This window comes from Osmerus mordax, chromosome 10, assembly GCF_038355195.1.
Source record: "Osmerus mordax isolate fOsmMor3 chromosome 10, fOsmMor3.pri, whole genome shotgun sequence".
NCBI classification, from domain to species: Eukaryota; Metazoa; Chordata; class Actinopteri; order Osmeriformes; family Osmeridae; genus Osmerus; species Osmerus mordax.
The window spans coordinates 13,251,396-13,273,710 of NC_090059.1; the positions used below are offsets into that span (position 1 = coordinate 13,251,396).

General features: G+C 44.5%; 1 protein-coding gene across 1 annotated transcript in view; it reads left to right on the forward strand.

The window, feature by feature from the left end:
* The first annotated feature begins 227 nt into the window (after nucleotides 1–227).
* grid1b (glutamate receptor, ionotropic, delta 1b) overlaps nucleotides 228–22,315 on the forward strand; it is a 169,839-nt gene continuing 147,751 nt past the window's right edge. Inside the window, exons 1-2 of the mRNA XM_067245072.1 lie at nucleotides 228–306; nucleotides 3,516–3,671. Of these exons, the coding sequence (XP_067101173.1) occupies nucleotides 228–306; nucleotides 3,516–3,671 (235 nt within the window). The remainder of the gene's footprint in view (nucleotides 307–3,515; nucleotides 3,672–22,315) is intronic.

Sequence of the window (22,315 nt, forward strand, 5' to 3'; positions counted from 1 at the left end):
CGAGTATTTCCCTATCGGTCTGCCCAAGCGACATCTCCCTTCCCCTTTACTTAGTCTGCGTTTATGCCTCGGAAATCCTTGACATTTTCCTCGTTCTTAACAGTTTTGTCTTTGGCTTCTGCCCGGTCGTTATCTGTAGCCTGTAACAGTTTTTACGCACTGCCGCTTATTTGGATTTGTCTGTCATCCAAGGGACCGTGGATGCACTGTTTTGGCCAAAACCGGAGATGGAATTGCTGATAATATGCCTTTCCTTGTGGATATTGCAATGCAATTCAGTGTACGCGGACTCCATCATCCACATTGGTAAGCAGCTCGTGCAAAAAGGAGACTGTAGCTGCAATTTCCGACGTGTGATTGAACCTCAATGCTTTAATTAAAACATACCAATGTAACCTATTGCTGCTGCAATAGGTTGAAAGTAGATAAAGAAACAATGGAGACGTATGGTAATGTGTCTGATGTAAGTGTTTTGATAGCAATAAGTCATTGATTTAGATCCGTGTATTATGGCTCTGCTAAATACCGCTGTGACATCCCCATGTCTAGGCAAATTTTACTTTCGTACATTATTCAATTCCAAAACAATGTACCATAAGAGCAAGAAAACATAGGTGGGCTGTTTCCTTCTTGCTTCTGCTTAAGACCATAGCTACTGAATAAATGGCCGCGGCTCGTTAGAAAGTATCCGCAAAGTGCACCACAATTTGTATGTTCCTCTCTCTCATAAATAGATAAATAATAATTGGTTGTAAATGTTTTTCTTCATACAACAAAACAACCTAACTCATGTTGGAAAAGCATAAACTATCCCGAACGTGGGTGTGGGAGGATAGCATATCTGCTCTTCCCCCTCCCAGTCTATAAGCTTGAACTTTCAATTGAACGTGCGTGAAATGTTAATAAACGTCTTTTAGAGGGGAAGAAACGACAACGACACAAATGCCCACTAAAACGTCCCAAACAACACTGGCACGGGGGCCAGTAAAGTTTAATGGTGAATTTGCATGGTCAGAAGGTCAGGGTAGCTTGTTTTCTCTACTCTGACTATTATTTTGGATTTTGGTAGAGGAACTGTCGCCGGTATTGGCGAAGGGCGGAGGCGAAGGAGGAATCAGATGAAAATGTGCAATCACGTTGTGGACCGACGATTTACGATAAACATTTATTAATCTTTTTGATTAAACTGAACTAATGCAAAACATATACGCTTGCATGCATGCACTTACACGTACACGCACACACACTTAACACATAAACAGTTTATTTTCCACCGAGAATATAACGTGTCCCTTTTGCATAGAATACCCCGTCCAGGGCTGGGAGAGGGCAGTCTTCTGTGATGAAGCCATCAAGCATGACAACAGTTGACATTTTAGAATTCTGCAGCAGCTTCAGCCTCAGTCCAGTTGATACTTAAACAAGTCTGGCTACCAAAAGCAACACTGCGGGATATGACAGCAGGCCGGACACCAACTAGACTCATTAGGGGTCGATCCGGACCTCATATTAAACCTAGAGGTTTTTGCAAGCCAGAGATTAGTCTGTTAGGTTAAATAAAGATTTTAGGAGGAAGGGTTTAAAATAATTGATAGCGTAACCATTGAGTGGAGGAGTGAAGCAGTCACCCAACCGAGACGTCCTTCCCAAAATTTTGAATCAATCTGAAGATTTAGGCATACCAGCATTTTGTTACCATGGCGTTTCTTTAAACGTTGCCCGTTCTTTCATTCTCGTTCCCCTGGTCTCGAGAGCGGAAAAGCTTACTGTGCAAAGACGGACCAAGAAAGCTTTTAGCGCCACTGGCTCTCCTGCGCGTGTGCCTAATCTATTATCTAACCGTGTCACTAAAACCAATGATCTTGCTGAAAAAAACTTACTTTTGAATGACTTTAAATCAAACGGTGGAGATTGATTTATAATACGGTTAGGGTTGGCGCATGCGCTAGAATATGCCTCTGTGTCTCCTAAACCAGTCTGAATGCGCAACAACTCCTCAGACTTGGCAACCCGAAGACGCAAATGTCTGTCTCGTCCAATCCCTATGCCGAATTGCAAGGAGACTGTAACTTTAACATTCAAGAAATTAAAAGAAAGAAACGCATAAGTAGGCGTAAGTCTCGTGGTTACAACGAGACTCACTGAATTATAGGCTTGATTGTACCAATAACGAGACTGGAACAAAGTTACGACACTTAGTTTGACCAATTTACGGCTGTATTTTTCTTCTGAAAGAGACCCAGTGAAAGCAATGGGACTGTTCTGTTACCAAACCACACAATGTCTTATTTTTTTATATAGGCCTACCGTAGACCATTACCTGACTTGCTGATGTGTTTAACAATAAGACATCATGTTTCTTAAGGGGCATTGAAGCTTTATCAAATATGGTTGATTAAGAAATGTCTTACATCAAGGTTTGATTATCTGGAATTTACATCACAAGGCTACCCGTACGGGTCGAACCATTTAGGCTCTTGCCTGAGTCTGTAGTTTAGGTTCTAAACATATAAATGCCTGTGGTGGCCTGGGCTATACTGTTCCTATTATTTTTCGTAAATCAAAATGACATGTAATTACTAAGTTTGCCCTCTGAAATGTCCTTCCCTGCCGCCGGTTTATCATCTTTGTCCAAATCAGCGAGGCCGTGTATAAGCAGAAGAGAGATCGGGCTGTCCCGCGAGATACCTGACGGAGGATGATTAACGGGTGCGGAGAGTCCGGTTAGCCTGTCCTCCATTGGAAGGCGAGCACAAACCCCGGGAATCCAATCTGTTCTCGCTGGCAAACCGAATGAGCAGATGCGCTATTCTCATCCCCGACTAAACAAGATGAACATACCAGTTATACATCAACTCAAACCTTCCTGTCTCCATGGTCATTTTGTCAAGACCACCTGCACACCTGCAAACAAGCAACATATCACCTGTGATGTATATACCAATAGCTATTCAACGGCCCAGCTGACAGGACATGTTGTTCAGTTTCTTGTCCCCTGTCTTATCCAACCCAAGAGGCTGATACATGTCAAACTAACGGTACCAGAACGTCATTGTATATGCGCGTTTTGACTATAGAAAATGTTTGTCTATCAACTGCACGCCAATGGTCAAGGCATGCAGATCTGGAATTTTACTGCTCTCCAAGGTCCTGAAACTACTGTAAGACATACGTGGCCAACTTTCACGGTTACTGGTTTATGGTTTCATGGCGTAGCCTACCCTACATAGTATGTGGCCTGTGTAAGCTACCTATACCTATACATATTAACTCGGGTTGAGAGTGAAAGCATTTCTTTAGCTTATCACTTGGCCTATAGGGCCACTTGAAGCATGCGCTAATGTGAAAGCGTAAACTGACCCTGTTAAGCGGCAATGTGATAAATGACTTACATCAACCCGTTACCTCTCTTCATTAGCCTACTACTCCCTCAGCCGTTTCCGTTATCGTCTCATTCTTCATTTGTAATGCGTGAATGGTTATATTGACACATGGATGATTCCCTGTTCCAACAGGTGCCATATTCGAGGAGGGCTCAGCGAGGGATGACGAAGTCTTCCAGCTGGCCGTCTCCGACCTCAGTCTCAGCGATGACATTTTGCAGAGCGAGAAAATAACCCACTCCATAAAACTCATCGAGCCGAACAACCCGTTTCAGGCCGTCCAGGAGGGTAAGTGGACATCCTGTCTGTCTGAGTTTGAATCCTTCATCTCCCTTTGGCGCATTTGGGGGTTGAAAACTGTTTAAACCTAGATCGGATGAAGAGCCTTGATGTGCCCTGAGATTTTTGGGAGAGGACAATACATTTCAGTTTAGACACTGTCATAGTCTCTTTGATACTGGAGGCAGACTGTGCCTCTCCAGGCTGTCCAGTGGTGTCTTCTGTGGAGAGAAAGCTAGGGGGAAGTATTGAGTCAAGCAGGACCAATAGCAATTTGCCACATAATTGTCATTGAGTCAAAGAAAGCCCTCATTTGTCAGTAGTAGTCATCAGTAGTCTTTCTGTTCTGTTCTGTTCTATAGGGTAGCTGACTGTTATGGCCTATTCTACATATTTTTATTCAGAAGGTGTACAAATGCAATGATAGCTCACAGTTCTGTGCAATTTACTCTACACTGAAATATTCCAGTCTGGAAAAAAACATGTTCTCGTATGAGAGGAACTGGATTTATGATGATTTTAGCAACAGGGTTCCCAGTTCTACGTTGATGTGAGGATGATTCACAACCATCAACATCTGTTGGTGCATCTGTTTCCTGGGAAAAGAGGTGACCTTTCAAAACAACTTCCTATGTGGAGGAAAAGGTTACTTTGCAGTTCTGTTGCCCCATCACACCTGACAAGCGCATGCACACACACACACACACACACACACACACACACACACACACACACACACACACACACACACACACACACACACACACACACACACACACACACACACACACACACAAACATTCAAAAAATCTCAATGTTGGATCTTAATGTTGGATCTATTATGTACTATCCTGGTGTATGTCAATTAAGTATCTATCACCCTTTATAAATTGACTGGTCACATGGGAATAGCAGAATGCTTTGTAGTTTCTTATTGGAAATGCCATCAGTTAACAGGCGCTTAATTGATGTTGAACAGACGTGCACAACATTTAACAACTTTAGACATCGACTACGTCAATAGCATCTGGAACTCTGGAACAAAATCTACTTGAATGTGTCTCTTACCTAAATCCATGTTAACTTTGTGTAAGCCTCATTAGACCTTTGCAGAGGCATACACATAACATCCTGTAATTCCTTTTCCCCCCAAACGTCCCTCACTAATTGGTCACTGAGTTGAGTCCCTGGGCGTTTGGAATTGGCGGCTCTGAAGGGGGGCTGAGGAAATCGATATGGCGCCACGAGAGACCAGCTCCATGACTTCCTGTTTGTCGTGACCTTTTTCTCTATTCCAGATCCTCCTCTGTCCCCTCATAGACTGGCTCTTGACAACAGCAGTGGCAGTAGTGGATTATGGGTAATGGGAAGAAGCCTGATGTGTTGATGTGTCCTGCAGGGTTCTGCACTCAATGTGTGTGTGTGTGTGTGTAGGAGAGAAAGAGAGAGAGAGATTGCATGGATGGTGCAGTGGGTGGGCACTTTTGTGATGTATAGCTATGGATAGAGACCGTCTGTTGACATTTTCTCTGTTGCTTCTCTTCCTCCACTTGTAGCTCAAAAACCTGGTTTGGTGGGATCTGTATTTTTATTTCAAGACATTTTAATGTCCAGTTCCAGTGGTTGGATACTGTTGAGGTCAGCAACCGATAAAGTAACACGCTGGTGCTGAATTTACCAACTATGTTTTTGTTGCTGTTGTTTACGATGTTTGCAAAGCCTAATTGAATATTCTGATGGTGGATGTGCATTTTTCGTTGCTCGGGGATGAGGAGAGAGCATTGTGTATGAAATCACATTCCTCCTACTGAAGCACTTTCTTAAGTAGTTTCTGCAGCCTGTGTCTTTTCCTAAGGCTTGAAGACAACTATAAACAGGAAGAACCACACACCCAGCTCAGTGGGCTTCTTCCAGCTGTGGAAGATGCCTAACTGAGAAAGCTAACTGATATGCAGATGGAGAAATCCAGCAGAGATGATCGAAGATAATTTACAGTGTGGGTGGTTGATTCGCCATGTTGGAATCTGCACACACACATCTTATATAACACATATGTTACTCATGCTGCGGCCTCCTATGATGGTATGGTTGATACTAATCTACGGTGGACAGGGCCTCAGTTGCTGCTGGTGTGTTGAGCAATCCTATATCTTACTGTGCAGGGAGAGGGATGTCCATGTGGCTGCAGCACAGGGAAAGAACACATGAACACACATCTCTGTCAGTGTTTGCCCATGGATATAGAATAACTCTCAGCTCTCTGTCTTTTTCTCTCTCTGTGTCACACGCACAAGCACAAACACAGAAGTTTTCATTCTCGTGAGTTTGAATCAGTTTGAGAGCTCATTAGGAAAGTAACAAGACAAATCATTCGTGTTTTAGTATGACAGCAAGCTCCTCTTAATAATGGAGATGGTGTACTTAGGGAGGAGCTGTTTTTATCCTGGAAACATGCCATGATCCTTGCCTTTGAACTGAAACTGTTCTCCAGTAAAACCATAAATATAATAAAACCTGACAAAGATTTTGGCAAAAGTACCTTCTGAATTGTTAGGAGATTAATTGCAACCCTAGTCTAAGATAATCAGAATCTCTGTGTAGCAGAGGCAGATGGAAACCATGCTCTTGGGATTATGGAGCCCTATTGGAGAGTTGAAAGTCCCCATTTGACCAAGAGTCAGATGTTGCATGTCTGGGTTTGGGTGAATTAAACCCAAGTCCTCTGCCTTCTCCAGCTCCAGTCACAGCTGCTTATAAAGCTCTCCTAGAGAAGTGCTTTGAAATGTACTGACTCTCATGTTGGCTTCGCCCTACTGGGTCACTGGGCATCCAACACCAACTGTCTCCTCCCTTTTCAAATGTATTAACGGGTTTTTAAAATCCCTAATGAGGCTAATTGGCCTATTATCATGACCAGCGACTTAATTACACTCTCATTAGAGGATATAGTATTGTGCCTTGGCACTCAGCCTTCATACTTCTCCAGCTTATTATAATACTCTTTCTATCTCTCTGTTTTTTTTATTTCAGTGCCCTCACAGACCCAGTCTGACGCCGGTTTTTCTTCTTCTGCTTGTCTGTGCCTTTGTTTACTCTCAGAATGAGATCTGTAGATCACCACGTCAGTCACTCTCCAATGAATATTCATCTCACTGGAAAATAAAACAGGATAATCCATGTTGTTAGTTTACATCAAGTGCCTCATTGTTCTCTTTGTGAAGGAAAGTGTTTAATTCCATATGGTGTTTTCAGTTTGATGAAAATGGACCAACAGGTGATGACTACCAATCATCTGCCACTTTCCAGGCTTAGACTGCATTCAGAATGAGTGCATTAGTTCTGCCACCCTGTAATATCAGGCTGCAGACGAGATGGAACCACTCCCATTTCACCACCTCTCAAAAGAAAATCCCTTAGTCTTTCTCTTACTCTCAATTCTACTTCCCATGCACACATACCCTCCTTCCACTCTCTCTCTCTCAGGATCACTCAACCACCAGGTCTCCAGGCCTGTGGTCCTCTAAGCCGTCCGCTACTTCCTGTGAACGACACCCATTTTATGACAGACTACAAAATTGGGTGGAATGAATCAGGGGCCATCCTGACTTGCTCTGCCAGACTGCAGAGATGCATAGCTGTGAGAGGGGATAAACTTCCCAGAAGTGCAAGTGTGGTTACATCTCCAGCAGGATGGACTGCCTGGCTGTCTCTGACTGAGGTTCGTCCATTAAGGCAGTGTGTGGTTTAAGCGGCTTATGTCGCCCAAGGATAATTTATTTGCTGACGCCGTTTATGTTCCAGTATTCTGATGTGAGAGCTAATTAAACAGCTTTTTCTTCCATACTGAGCGACTTGATATTTGTGGCTGGTGTGACAGGAGTGATGACTCTGAAGGGATTCATTTGTGCGTTGGTTTCTTCTGTGGTAATTCTGATACAACGGCCATCAGAGAACCAGGGAATTTGTAGTTTGCATGAAGAGTATGTGCGTGTGTGTTTACGTGTGTCTGTTTGTGGTGTGTGTGAGTGAGTGATGGCTTCCTGCTGTTTGGCCCTCCCAGACAAATGACTGTCCTTGGCGGTGCTGATGTGCCCACGGCTGGCTCAGTTCATCCACTGTGTTCCTGTCGCTCTCTCGTCTGAGATCTTCCTGCTGATCTGCTGGGCCCACAGCCACCCCCGTGGACTCCCCTCTGTCAGCTGACATGTCACCTCTCTGGCTATCATTTAGCACCTAACCTGTAATATCAGGCCCCCACAGACTCGGTTTTCACACCACATTGATATCTTGATGGGTGCAGTGCATCCTCTGATAACTTATTTCCACATCACAACACAGAAGCCCTGCCCTTCCACTGACCTATGGTGAGTGGCTTCTATATTTGCCAAAGAAGATGTATTTTTGATATAATGTAACATATGTTACATTATATCATTTATAAATCTTAGCTGACATGCTGGAAGTGGCCTTCTCTCTCTGATTTGGGAAAATATGTTGGACAGTCCAAGTACAGCACTGTACAGTTAAGCTCAATAAGTGTGGGAGTGATATGTTATTCCAAGCAACTTCTAAGAAAAGGAGCAGCTTGCATGTGAAGTATGTTGACATGCAAGAAAAACATAATTTCAATAAAGTCATTTAAGCAGAGAAAGAATCCCAACAGGTGGTCACCTTGGTAACCAGAGTGGAACGGTATGATGCTGCTGCACCAAGAAAGAAGATTAGAGGAGGAACTCCTGCATTGTGGTGACTGGTTCAATCCTGCTACCATTGAACTTCCTCATGTGGAAAGCATGTGGAGTGGAGGGCGGGATGTGGGAAGGAGAAGGGTCACCTCAACATGGTGCCTGCAGAACTTGTCAAAGGGGTGTGGTTTGGAATGAATGATGGGATCCATCCTGGAAATGTATACAGTATATGCAGGAAACGTACTGGAGGTTGTTTTTTAGTAAAAACCCTATTTGCGTGATGGAGATTGAAGCCATCATGAGGAGAACTAAGACCCTACACGTTGGTTTTCCTGGAACTGCGCGTCACAGGAATCTTGATCCAAGTGGAACATACATATGATAGATTTGTTGTGGCAGGTTTGTGCTTGATAAGATTTAAAGAGTTTCAGAGGTTGCAGTGATTTCATCTGGGGCCTGTGTTCAAGGGAAAAAACGACTTTTTGACAAACGTCATTACAAGCTCTGATCTCCACTATCCATCTTTTGCTGCTCTTTTTTTTTTGGGGGGGGGGGGGGGGGTTATTTTTAAACTCTTCCCAATAAAAAGTTTGGCTGGCACTTGCATTATCTTATTTGTTGCACTTACACATGACTAACATCACTAACTTCTGATGTCTGGCACACCATCAACAATGTCAGCAGAACATCTGCATTATAAGGGAGTTTCTATCAGACATCAGAGAGAACTGGCCCATGCTATAACCTCAATTAATTGAGCCTGACAGCAGATGTTGGAATATGAGTTACTGATGTTATTAATCTTCAAGCTGCCAGCCTATATTTCTTTACTGCATCTCAACATCATAACTGAGGTTCATGCTGGCAACCTTCCAGGTTGTGGACCTTTTCTCCAATCTCTAGGGTACCAATGTCTACTGTCAATGTGAGCATGGAGGCCCCATCTTACAATCATTTTCTGCACATCTTTATAAGTAAGGGTGGCTCTACTATATCCCCGCAGGGATACCATCACTCTCCGGATGACGCCCAAAGACACTGTCCTTTCTGCCATCCCATTACTCAATTCACCTGTCAGAATCGTCCCTCAATCAAAAACATGGAGCTGCATAAAAACATGACATCACAATGACTGCCTGTGCTCTGAAGGCAAAATAGGTCGAATGATTTCCTGGCATCTTTCCTTACTTCTACCTCTGGAACGGTGGACGAAAAGGTTCTTGAAAATAAAACTCCTACTTATTCCACCAACATGTGTTAACAGCAGAGCATGTGTTGAGGACGCTAGGGAACTTAGGACGTTTAGAGATTCGGCTAACAGTATGCAGTCCACTGAGGGAGATTTCAGTATCCGCACCACAGATGCACTCTAGAAGTTGCAATGATTCAAGCTACTAGAATCTCATCTTAAAATGACTCCTATTTAGAAGGCAAATGCTTCCAATTATCAGGTACATGGCCCGACTATTAAACTGTGCAATTAAGCCTTGGATTGTCTCATCATGTCACCAGGAAGAGCCATTACTGCTGTCTCCCTACTCCTTTTAGTGCTAACTCTGCTATATCACGTGATAGCTCACTTACTAAACACTCTGCCAGAAGCACCATGAATTATGGAGAGGTAGAGGTGGGAAAGGTACACTGGCAAAGTCCTTGGTGGGGCTAGGCATCTATCAAAGCCTTTTAGCTGGGACTTTGGTGAATGATTTATAATTGTGCTCTTTAGCTAACATTGTCATTGCCCTCGTTTTCTTTGTCCTCCTGGAACACTCTGCTCTATGTAAATCACCTCTGATTAGCGTAGCGCAACAAAAGGTAACCACCCAACTCCCAAAAAGTGTCAGGTAGGGGTCTCAATTGGGAACTGACGGCATATTTCTTCATTTTGGGAGGAGTGTGTAAGCGTAACATAGTTTAATGTGTTTGAGGATTTGGCAAATGGTTTCCTTGTGTGAGAGGTTTGCTGACCTAATATTTCACATGTTGAAGGTGTCCAATACATATTTTGAAATGTTGAAGACCTTGCAAGCCTAAAGTTCCACATGTTTGCAGATTTTAGCATAATGAACACAAGGTGACCTGGCCTCAGAATAGCCTCTACACTGTTGGACTGTACTGTAGGCTAACTTTAAAAGAGAAGACAGTGACTTTGTACTAGTTCTGTGCAGTCTTGCTTGCATCCAGATAAGCCTTTGTTCCAGTCTCCATAGAAATGAATACTGTAATATTATGCTAACAGATGTTAGCTCCAAAGTATCCTCCTAGAACGAATACCCCCTAGGCAGCTATATATGTAGGAAGGAATGTTCAGGATGACGTGAATAGGCATACCAACATTTTGAAAAGGACAGATACAGTATATATTAGAGATAAAAAAATGATTTTTGCTGTTGTAACTCTTACACTTAAGGACAAAGTAACTGTTGAGTTATATAAATTGAGTGATATCATGAAATCTTGCTTAAAGCACAATAGACAGTATGTACAAAGTATTTCCATCCATAGTACGTTATAAAAATATATTTTCTGTTGCTCCAAGCCTATTGGGATTAAGCAAATAATTGTGGGTGAAAGCAATAAGAGTGTGTGTGAGAGAAAGAAAAAGAAAGAGAGAGAGAGAAAAGAGAGAAGGAGAGAAAGGACAGCATGAAAAACAGAGTTAAGAGAAAAGAAAAGAAAGAGAAAGGGAGAAGAGAGATGGGGGGAGGCAAGAGAGAGGATCACTAAAATCACCCTACTTTCCCATTAGCGCTTGTCATGTCAGTTATCTGTTCAGTGGTCTGTGATGTGTGTTGTCCTCACAGGCAGGGCTAGTTGGACAGCTGGAGCCTGCCTGCCTGGCAGCCTGGGGTCAGAACAGGAAACACTGCAGCCTCCAAGGTTAACCCTTTACACACCCACAGAACCTGCCCCCACTGTGTACATTACTTCTTAATCAGTCCAGCACCTCATCTCAAGGTTAAGGAAATATGTTGACCATGTGAGTTGCAGTATGGACCAGAATCTAGTGATCACTGAATGGTGCATAATGGCACCTGGATAACATTCTAAGTAAGATTCTAAATGAAACAGCTAGTGGAAATGAGTGAATGCCACATGAGAACTTAGGTGGGATCTGATTTATAATCAACACACCATCGTTCTTTGACAACTTCCCCAAGCTTTTAAAAAAGACAGATGTGAGAGCAAAATGAGCTATTGTCATCATTGTTCTTTTTAATATTCGTACAAATGTATGTTCACACACACAGTAATAAAATCACCTCACAGAATCACACATTCTCCTGATTGTCTGTTGTGGGTCTATGCATGGTTGATATGGCAACAGAGTCCACAGGGATGTTTCAGCATGTTCTCCACCTGTTGCATAAATCTGCCATAGTTGGGAAATATGAAAGACAGAGAGGGAAAGAGAGAGAAAGAGAGAGAGAGGCAGACCAAGAGAAATTGTCGCATACAGACCCCTCTCATGCAGCAGGCCAGATCTAAATAATATCTTAGTTAGCGGTCACTATAATACTATATTACCTTTGGGTTCCATGTATAAAGAGATATGTGGAATAATAAAGACACCAATCTGTTCTTAATTCTTAATCTCATTGTTGGCCTTGAAGAGAGCAGGAGAGGAATTATTCTGCGAGCGCTAAGCCTCTGGGACAGCAAAATGAGTAATGAAAGTATTTTTTGAAGACCCAAGTATGCAAAGCATCTCAAATAACAGTTGAAGCGGTTCCCCCCCCACTGGTGTTTTTTCTAAGGGGAAGTGAAATTGATAACGTCCCACTTTGGACCCGTGCCATTTTTCTCCAGACTCATTTTCATTCGCCTTGCCTAATGGGTTATTGCATCTCAGTGTGAAATTGGCCACTATTTGATTACCTCTGAACCTCTAAACATTGACACTCCCTAATCATAGAGTTATCCTATTTCCTGTTATGATCAGGCCCAGTGAGAGAAATTGGGAGAGAGAGATCGAGAGAGAGGAATAGAGGAACAGAATGGTTAGCCGAGAACTTATTATCTCTTCTCTGTGCCACAGAGAAGGGAAACAATCTTGTGGATAACAAGCATCTGAATAAGCATCTTGTGTCTCCTGGCCTGAGTGAAGAAAAGTCCTTCAGCCTTTCTTCCATTAGTCAAGATTACTGTATCTCTCTGAGTAGAGGACAGACGGACCACAGGAGGAGAGTGCTGCACCAAGGACCTGGCAGCTTTTATTAGCTTCTGTCTGTCTGTCTGCTTCAGGCATCCATCTTTGTTTTCACTTGCTGTCTCCGTGGTTTCAAACATGCAGAGTCTTTTTTATTCCCTGTCTTGAGCATGTGATACCCCATCAATGTTCTCTCAGCAGAACACTCACTCTTTATCTCACTCTTATGAAGCCTGCTAAAAATGACTAAATGTAATGAAGCAGAATAGTGTGTTACAGTGTTACAGTGCTCCGATGATATGTCGGGCTCTCCTCCTCTCCTCTCCTCTAGGAAAGAACCCTTCAAACCTGCCTAAGAGGACGCAGGACTGTGCTGTTGCCATCCTTCAACAACATCAGTTAGAGAGCAGGGAGCACGTCTTATCTCTACTCTGTTGGGAAGTAATTGGCTCACTAACAAACCCTCCCAAGTCGGAAGCTTGAGATACTTTGCGTGTGTTGGTTTGTGTGCGTGCCTGCATGCATGAGTGGATGCTTCTGTGTGTGTGTGTTTGTGTGTGTGTGTGTGCGCGTGTGTTTGCAAGCATGCATGAGTAGGTATTTTTGCGTGTGTGCTTGTGTGCATGAATGCGTGATGTTGAGTCCCCGCTGCCACAACTTTAAATGACAGCCAATGTTGCTCAGAGACAGAGACTTCCCTGATTGAGAGTAATCAGAGGTTTTGGGAAGAGTGGGTCGCTAGCTCCATTGGAAAGGCAAATCATCTCATTTACTGCCAATTATCCCTCTACAGGGACCCTGTGCTTCCCAATGATCCGAGGAGGAGCCAGTATAATCACAAGGACGAGGCCACGCCTCGGTCTCCATGGCGACAGGGGGGGGGAGACGGGTGGGGGCGGGGGCACATGTTGAATGGCACATGTTGGGGAGCTGGTGATGGGAGAGATAGATGAGGTAGGGCTGTGTGTGGTGGGTAGGGAGGGGTTGTGCAGATAGTAGAGGGAGGCAATGTGTGTGTTTGTGCCACTCTGTTACTGTATGTGAGTCATTATTCCATAGGGATCTGCATCCAATACTCTCTTTATATTGGCAGAGCTTAATGTATGAATCTCTCAAGTGTCTCTTTGTTGGAGAAACAGAAATGACTCCTCTTAGACTGCAGTAAAATGAAAACCTTCCTCAAGTGGATGAGAGATCAAATCAGAGATGATTGCTGTTCTACATGTATAGGAATACTCTTTAGGCAAGAAAGATATAAAGGATTCTGTGTTCCTTCAGCTTTGCTTTAGGATAGTACCATAGGATGAAGGACAGTTAGTTGTGCTGTAGCCAGACTCAGAAAATAACGCCCTAAAATGGAGTTTGTCTGTGTGTTGGATCTACTGCCCTGTGGTGTGAGGTAATCATGCAGTAACAGCTATGTTCAGCACATGTGTGTGTGTGTTTATGGTCCCTTGAGGTCCTTAGCAGAGGAGTTAGAGAGAGGCCTGTGGGCAGTAGTTCATACAGATGAGTCTTCACACTTAAATCACATTTGTGATTTAAGTGTGCATCCTCTCTCTCTCTCTCTCTCTCTCTCTCTCTCTCTCTCTCTCTCTCTCTCTCTCTCTCTCTCTCTCTCTCTCTTCCTCCTCTTTCTATTCATCGTCAGAGAGATATGCTACTGGTGATGAAAGACCTCTATATCTCTTTCTCTTCCTCTCCCTTTTTGTTCCTCTCTCGTCAGTTTCCCTACCACTATCTTTTCTCTCCCTCCTCAGAAACCGTCCCTATGTCTAACTAACCGTCTGCACCTGACTGAAAATCAATGTTGTTCCAACTATGTCCCAACTTTTTGTCTCTCAGAGGTGCAGTTATCTGGATGCAATTAGGTTATTGTAAAGGTGAACAGATAAACCTTGTTGTTACAGTGACAGTGACTGGATTTTGTCTAGCTTGTTTAGCCTGATCACACACACACACGCACACACACACACAGGCACGTAGCTCTTACTCAGTGTCTCATTAGCCGATGGATGACCAGTGAAGACTAAGAGGATCCCTTGGGAGTATCCTTTTATTCTGGCCTGTTTGCCGTCTCCTGATCTGCCTCATTGTCTGCTCAGCCTACTGCAATTATACAGAGGAAAAAACACACACATATCGATAGTGTTTCATTTCTAAGGATTGCCTGTAATCAACTATGCTTTTACTTCATTATGCTGCCCATGCATGCCCAGCCGCACTCACTTTGAACTACAAAGCAAATCCCAAACTCCTTCATACATGTAGCATGTTTCATGGGATGGCTGTGCTTTCGATCCCGTCAGATGTATTATTTAGCTGATTGGCCTGGTGTTCATTAGTACTGTGTAGACTCTGTGTTGGTTAGCTGTCATTTATGAACATACTTTTCCTTTTCGTTTGTTTGGGTTCAAGCGATCTCATTTGTATCAACATCGTTGAGTGCGTGTGTGTACTGTGTGGGTGTGTAAGACTAACACAATTAAATGTGTTTCTATCGTGTTTTTTTAATCCTTCTCGAGTATAACAGGATAACCACAGCGAGATGAGCTCCACAGACTCTCGCCAGTATAACCAGGATTATAATCTTGTGTAAGCCTTGTGATCCATGAGCTGCTATAGAGATGGAGACATCGACACAGACCCTCTCATCCTAGAACCACGCTCCCGCATGTTGCCATCCAGACCCACTCTGCTTTGTTTGTGTGTTTAAGTGTGCCTGTGTGTAGGTATGTGTGTATGTTGTAAGGTGTAGGTTTGTGTATGCTACACACACTGGCGTGATGTAAAAATAACACAACAGCACAGCTGCACTGTGCCAGTTGACTGCACATCAACATCTGCCTCTTGCTCTTTCTCTTCCTCTCTCTCTCTCTCTCTCTCTCTCTCTCTCTCTCTCTCTCTCTCTCTCTCTCTCTCTCCCTCTCTCTCTCTCTCTCTCTCTCTCTCTCTCTCTCTCTCTCTCTCTCTCTCTCTCTCTCTCCCTCTCTCTCTCTCTCTCTCTCTCTGAGGGCTCTCTGTTGATCATATTTATAGACAATATGATTAACCTGTCATGACAGGTAGCTCTCTGTTTATAGTGTACAGAATGTCATTAAACTATTCTGACCTGTACCTCTCTCACCGTGTAATAGTGTATAGTGGTATGCCATAAAACGACTTCCCTCGGCTGTATAGATTTTACCCTGTATTCTGTGGTCTGTTTCATGTAATGCATATCCTGACTCTTTTTTGTTAAGTGTGCTGGCAGTTCTCCTCTGGTTATGATAGACTGGTCCAGACAGGTTGGTCTCCTCCGTAGGGGGTCTTACCTGGGGAGCCATCGTCACTCTGCTGACTGAAGTATGTGAGGCCAAAACAAGCATGCATAGACAGTTTAATTGCCTGTGAGAGGAGGTTGTGTGAGTGTGTGTGTGTGCATGTGTGTGCACAGTGGAAGTGAGTGGCAGATAACATACTAGGTACTTACAATCTGTTTGTGTGTGTGTGTGTATGTGTGCGTTTGTGCAGTGTATTGCTGGTGAGTTTCTGACTGACAGGTTGTATAGCATTGCTCCTCACGTGCCTGTTGCCAGTTAAAGAGAAATATGCCTGTGCCAATATTAATAATGGCTGCCCTTTAGCTCGTGGCCTTGACATCCCAGGAATGGCTTCTCACCAGCGAGCCGTGTCAGTCAACACACTCTTTTAGAGAGAGGCTTGTTCAGAGGCAGCGTAGGACTTCCTCCACGGTCTAGGTTATTGCCTGTCTCCTCTCTGTCAGTCTAGTCCAGTTGATAAACAGCCGTTGCTGATTGGTGGCGGGGCCCGACATGCGTGTGCATGTTGTGTGCGCGTTTGTGTAGCGTAGCTTTCTGCTGGGAGGTAAAGCTGCTTAAGTGGGTTGGTGAGAGTGCAGTGGCACCATCCGACACAGAGCACCCCTGTGTTCTCTATCAGCAGGGCCCATGGCTTCCAGCACAGATGTGGATGCTCGCAACCCCCCTCCCCCCCACCCCCCTCGCTCACACACACACACGCGTGCTTTACAACCAGATCTTGCGGCGGAAAACATTATGAGCTCACCTGTTGTCAAGTTTAAAAATAAACTCCCATTTCTCTTTATTTGCCATCGCAAATAAAGGGTGACTTCAGTTGAGTTTTTTTACAAGGCCAGAACTTAAACAGATAATTTATCTTACGCTCTTAAAAGACAATGTTTCTGGATTTTTCCACTTAGGGAAAGTTGGAGTGTATGAGGCCGTTGATTTGTATTGATGGCTCCCGCCTGCAAGTGTAATTTTTGTTGATGATGATGCAAATTCTCCTTGAATGAATGTAAGGTAGCAGTGCTCTGTCTGGCAGGGAGCAGCAAGGAGTCCTCTAGGTGATGTCATTCCCTCTGTGCTCACATTATCTGAATGAGAGAGCCTGGACTTTAAGATTGATTAGTGCGGTGGTTTTCTTTGTCTTAGCCCCCCCCCCCCTCCCTCCCCCCTCCCACACACACACACACACACACTCACCAAGGACAAGCGATGTTATGAGAAATGAGAAGAGCCTCATTGTCCTAAGACGTAGAGATGATGTGGACCGTCTACCTCTTTCATTTACTGTAATCATGAAAATGTGTCATTTGGAAAGAGTTAAATAAAACACTGATAAACCTTCAAATGTTTATTACGTCAAATGTGTGTTAGAAGACACTGGGCTGATGACAGGCAGTGAGCAGCTATCTCCCACTAACCTTAAGTGTCATGCCCTCACACACCTCAACACATCTACCAGGGCCAGTGGTAGCTGAAACAACAGGGAGCAGTGGTGCATGTGTGTGTTCATGTCCGTGTGTGTGTGTGTGTGTGTGTGCCTGTTGTGCCAGTCCAAGTCTGACCCTCTGGCATCCTCATCTCACAGTGTTCACCAGTGATCCTGGCATCTGACAGGAAGTCTCTGAGGTCATCATCATCCCTGCTTCTTCCCATGCAGGGATCTCACCACATGTCGAACACTCAGCACGCCCTGGCCTTTCATTGCCCACACTGTGCAGTCATCCATCTCTGGTTTGAAGTGTGTGTGTGTGTGTGTGCGCGTGTGTGTATATATGTGCATGTACTGTACATCCATGTTTGTCTGTTTATGGTCATCCCCTCTGACACCCTCCACCCTACAAGCAGCATGGAAATAGCACAACAAACACAGACACATTGGTAGCTGTGTATGTCTGTGTGTGTAAAATGTATATGTTCTCTCTCTCTCTCTCTCTCTCTCTCTCTCTCTCTCTCTCTCTCTCTCTCTCTCTCTCTCTCTCTCTCTCTCTCTCTCTCTCTCTCTAACATTATGTACTTAAAGCCCCAAAATCCAGTTTTCTCTACCTCTCTGCTGACTGTGTGGGTAGGAGGATGAGTCCTCAGAATGGTTAGTTGATTAGTTTCCCCACTGTCATAGCTGCAGCTCTGATAAATCAGTTTTGTGCAGCACAGCTGCCAGCTGACTGTCACACACTGTCAGGTGTTAGTGCTTTTATATGAGAATATGAATTCATGCATAGGGACACACACGCACACACACAATCAGACAGGCCCTCTTGGGGGCATGCACACGCACACACAAACAGCCTCCCCCCCCTCCATCGCCTACTCAAAGCCACACAGCATGGCAGCCCCTGGCCTCATCCATCTGACGAAGGAAGGTGGGGGGGTGGGTGGCGGGTGGCCCATGTGGCTGCAGGCTCAGTCTGTGACGCTGTGCAGTGAGAGTAAAGCAGACTGACTGACAGAGAGAGTAAGAGACCAGGTGATGAATACAGCTGTGTGTATCAAAGAGCTGAACAACATAACATGAGTCCCAAAGAAGCCCAGAAGGAGGCGGAGCTGGAGAACACAGGGAGGAAGGACGGACACCCGACCAATCCCACGCTTCGGATTTCCTCCCATCTGGTCAGTCGGTGGAGAGATGTTTGATATTGCCGTCTGTGAGGACAATTACAATACTGGAGGCTTTAAAGAGACATGTATGAGTGAGCAAAATAATCTTAGTGTGGATCACAGAAGAAAAAAGCAATCAGGACCTCAGTGCTATGATCAATAAAAAAGGAGACACACTTCATATTTTTCACTCCTTTTTTTAATTGACACAATTTCTTTCTGAACTATAGTTTGATAAGCAAACTTACTATTTGCGACACTGCACACACAAAGTTTGGAATTTCGATTCGCATGTGTGTGCTTGTCTGCACTGCGCCAATCAATGACTAAATGTGTGTGAAAACAACACCAAGTGAACTTGTGCTGTGGTGATCTGTCTGCAGTGTTGGCCATGTCAGAAGAGAAGCATGTCTCTCACTGTGTCTGCTCGTTTCCCTCCCCTCCTTCTTCTTTTCTCCATCTTTCTTTCTCCTTATTCCTCCCCAGTCTCTTTTCCCTCTTTCTAACCATCTTTAATACCTTCTCCCTCCACCTGCTCCCTTCTCTCTCCCCTTCCTTCCCACTCTCTCCCCTCTCTCTCCCTCTTCCTTCCCACTCTCTCCCCTCTCTCTCCCCTTCCTTCCCACTCTCTCCCCTCTCTCTCCCTCTTCCTTCCCACTCTCTCCCAACTCTCTCCCTCTTCCTTTCCACTCTCTCCCCTCTCTCTCCCTCTTCCTTCCCACTCTCTCCCCTCTCTCTCCCCTTCCTTCCCACTCTCTCCCAACTCTCTCCCTCTTCCTTCCCACTCTCTCCCCTCTCTCTCCCCCTTCCTTCCCACTCTCTCCCCTCTCTCTCCCTCTTCCTTCCCACTCTATCCCCTCTCTCTCCCCTTCCTTCCCACTCTCTCCCAACTCTCTCCCTCTTCCTTCCCACTCTCTCCCCTCTCTCTCCCCTTCCTTCCCACTCTCTCCCCTCTCTCTCCCTCTTCCTTCCCACTCTCTCCCCTCTCTCTCCCCCTTCCTTCCCACTCTCTCCCCTCTCTCTCCCCTTCCTTCCTACTCTCTCCCCTCTTCCTCTCCATCCTGGATTAGTCAGCTCAGAGGAAATTAATGTTCTTACTTGCTAGGCATGCTTAATGAATAGGCCAGTGCCGAATCGTGACTTAGTATTCTAAATCTGATTTGATAGAAATGTCAAATTTCCTGTCTTTCCATCCTGTACTGCTTGACATGGCTGGCAGAGAGAGACAACCAGAAAAGAATCTTCTGAGATGGAGATGATCATGAGCTCCCAACATCCAGTTCAAGGATCAGTTTCGCCCACAAGCTTCTGACTGACAAGCTCCTCAGCCAATTGTCTCTTCTCATATGCATGCAAATATGACAGACCATTTCTCTGGGAGTCTGCAGCACTCTCTGGCATCCTAGCTAGTATGTCAACGTCTAGCTTCTGTCAACACCAAGAATGCAGTCTATCACAGCGGTGAGGAAAGAGAGATTAAAGGTGTAGTCAACCGTTGGCCACAAAACAACAAACTCACCAACAAAATCAAATATGTTCTGTCTGTTTCATATGATGGCTGCAAGGGACCAGAAAGACAAAATGTATATCTTTATGGACTGTACGAGACACCACAGGTTGGCTTGATTCATCTCAGAGTCAAGTGGCTGTCTTCAGTCTGTGTTAAACTGTTAGCCATCTGAGTGTGTGGGTCTCAGATCTTGAGTCATTATATAGGCACATACACACACACACACACACATATCATCATTATATCACATCCCTGCGTGATTATACGAAAGAACATGCAAGTGCACACATACAATTGTGTTATTAAGATAATATATGACGGAGATACAAGCTTCAGGAAATGGGCCAAAAACCGCCTCATCAAGCCACACTTGTGCAGGGCTGTTTTGTTGCACAATGCAATGTTGAATCTTCCTGATTTTGCAGGCTTCATGCTGTTCAATTACCCTGTGTGGGCAGAACTCATGTATGTGAACTCCCTCACAGGCACAAAAGTCATATTTACATGGATCTTATGATGATTCTCTCACTGTTGGGACAATATGATATTCTGAAGACATGGAGAAACACATCACTATGCTGTGGAACATCTGTGAAGAACAATGTCAGGGAAGGGTTAGCCCAAAGATGCACTCTCAGATGCGCACACACACTGATAGCATTCTTTTCGTTTTTCTCAAAATTGCCATACAAGTGTCATCAGTAATGTTTATTCAAACCACAAACACTGGCATACAATATCAGTGGTGGGTAGAAATGAGATAAGATGGTGTCTGGATACTGGTGGCACTATCTCAACTCAAGATTTTACAACTGTGTGTTCAGGACAAATCAGTGGAAACACCCGGCACATTTGTCTGTGACAAATACACAAACACAGAGAAACGGTCACAGGGTTTTATCTCTCTGCTTTATAGACGTCTGTAAAATAATATGGTGCTTCAGGAGTCAACATACTCATAGCAAACAGATTACGGAAACACGTAAACATGAAAAATTGACCCAAAAGAATTGCACAGAAATTCAAGGGGAAACATCCATCTGTCTGCCATCCATAAATCTACCCATCCACCCACCCATCACTTAATCCAGCCAGCCAGTCAACCTTCCAACAAGCCATCCAACCTTCCAGCTAGATAGCCAGCCTTCCAGCCAAGCACTCTAACAGTGAGGAAGCAAACCATTCTGGCAGACTTCCCATGGTCCAACTGTGACAGGTGACAGGGAAGTAGCTGAGAAACGTCCACACCAATTTATCAAACCTGCAACGACACCACTGAGGCTGGCCAATGGCCACACTCACACACACACATCACGTCATGAACCTGAACCTGCACATATGGTCTGACACCCACATCCACAGCCATGTCAGAGGGGCGGTCTAGTGTTGTTTGGTTCCCTGGCAAGGGTTTGGTGCTTGGATTATTAACAGGCAGGGAAAAATAAAGAGAGAATGAGAGAAGGAAAGAGAAAGAGTACTGTTTGTTTCTCCCTGGGAAACCTTGCCAGTAGCGAATTGGTTTAGTACCAGCATCTTGATCAGTACATTTCATGAGTGGAAGAAAATTAACACATAATATTGTCCCTTGATCTTGTTTCCATTCGGGGATTGAAGGACAGACTCTGGCATTCAGGTCCAGCTGACAGGTGAGGGGTTAATATTCAGGTACACCTTACCTTCCATTCCTCTGTCTTCAGGGACTTTATTTCTAACGTAGTAATTGGCTGCATCTGGAATTTCAACAAACACACACCTGCGCAGACCCACACCCACACGAGCTCACACAAACAGAGGCCTACACAAACAGGCATGCACAATCACACACTGATGCGATGATAATATTGCATCACAAGGCTGTGCCATAAAAAAATAAGTGGGAAATAAATATTGGCGGGTGTTTAACCTATCAGCTTGTGTTTAGGCCTGGTCGCTGGGCGGAGAACGAGGAGTGACAGTTCTGCCCTGGAGAACCAGAGTAGAGAGAAAGAGCGCAAGAGAGAGGGAGACGGAGAGAGAGAGAGAGAGAGAGAGAGAGAGAGAGAGAGAGAGAGAGAGAGAGAGAGAGCGACAGAAGAGAGAGAGGGAGTCAGAGAGAGAAAAAAAGCAGGAAAGAAGGGAAGAAAGAGAGGGAGAGGTGGCCTATAAAGTGAAAGCAGTGAGGTGCAGAGAATAAATGTGATTCAATTTTTAGCTTGCCGTGGAAATGGTCTACCTCTAGTAAATCTAATTTGTCCTGTTGTTTTTGCGGAGAGTAAAACCATCTATTGTAGGTTAGGGAGGTCTTGTGCTCTCAGGCCGTCACTACACTGCACCACATCACACCTGCACACACACAGGCACACATAGGTGTATTCTTGTAGAAGAAGTGTTTTGGAGCACCATCTTGTGACTGAATATGA